Source organism: Passer montanus, unplaced genomic scaffold (genome assembly GCF_014805655.1).
Source record: "Passer montanus isolate IOZ18808 unplaced genomic scaffold, ASM1480565v1 scaffold1619, whole genome shotgun sequence".
NCBI classification, from domain to species: domain Eukaryota; kingdom Metazoa; phylum Chordata; class Aves; order Passeriformes; family Passeridae; genus Passer; species Passer montanus.
In genome coordinates, this window is record NW_024363372.1 from 3,273 (window position 1) to 3,753 (window position 481).

At 63.4% G+C, this 481-nt stretch overlaps 1 protein-coding gene across 1 annotated transcript in view; it reads left to right on the forward strand.

The window, feature by feature from the left end:
• LOC120499515 (solute carrier family 2, facilitated glucose transporter member 4-like) overlaps positions 1-449 on the forward strand; it is a gene marked incomplete at its 3' end in the record, with an annotated part of 1,763 nt that extends 1,314 nt beyond the window's left edge. The window contains exon 2 of the mRNA XM_039703296.1: positions 106-449. Coding sequence (XP_039559230.1) covers positions 106-449 — 344 coding nt within the window. The remainder of the gene's footprint in view (positions 1-105) is intronic.
• Between the last annotated feature and the right edge of the window lie 32 nt (positions 450-481).

Sequence of the window (481 nt, forward strand, 5' to 3'; positions counted from 1 at the left end):
TTGGGGGGAATTTTTGGTGGGATTTTTACGATTTTGGGGGGATTTTTGGGGGGATTTGGGTGGGATTTTTTTTGGGGAGGGGTCTCTGACCTGTGCGCCCCCCAGGAGGATGAGGGGGGTCTCCTCCCGGCCCCGGGGGGGTCGCCCCCCGCGCCCCCCGCCGCGCTGACCCCCACGCTGGCGCTCACGGTGTTCGCGGCCTCGCTGAGCTCGCTCGGCTTCGGCTTCAACATCGGCGTCATCAACGCGCCCCAGAAGGTGCGGGACCCCTCCCCAAATTCCCAGAGACCCCTCCCCGAATTCCCAGACCCCTCCCGGAGACCCCTCCCCAAATTCAGGAGCCCCCTCCCCAAATTTCACCGAACTCTCCTCAAATTGGGGAGAGACAAAATCCGGAGATCGCTCCTCAAATTGGGGAGATCCACCCCCGAGACCCCTCCCCAAATTCCGCGGACCCCTCCCCAAATTCACAGACCCCTCC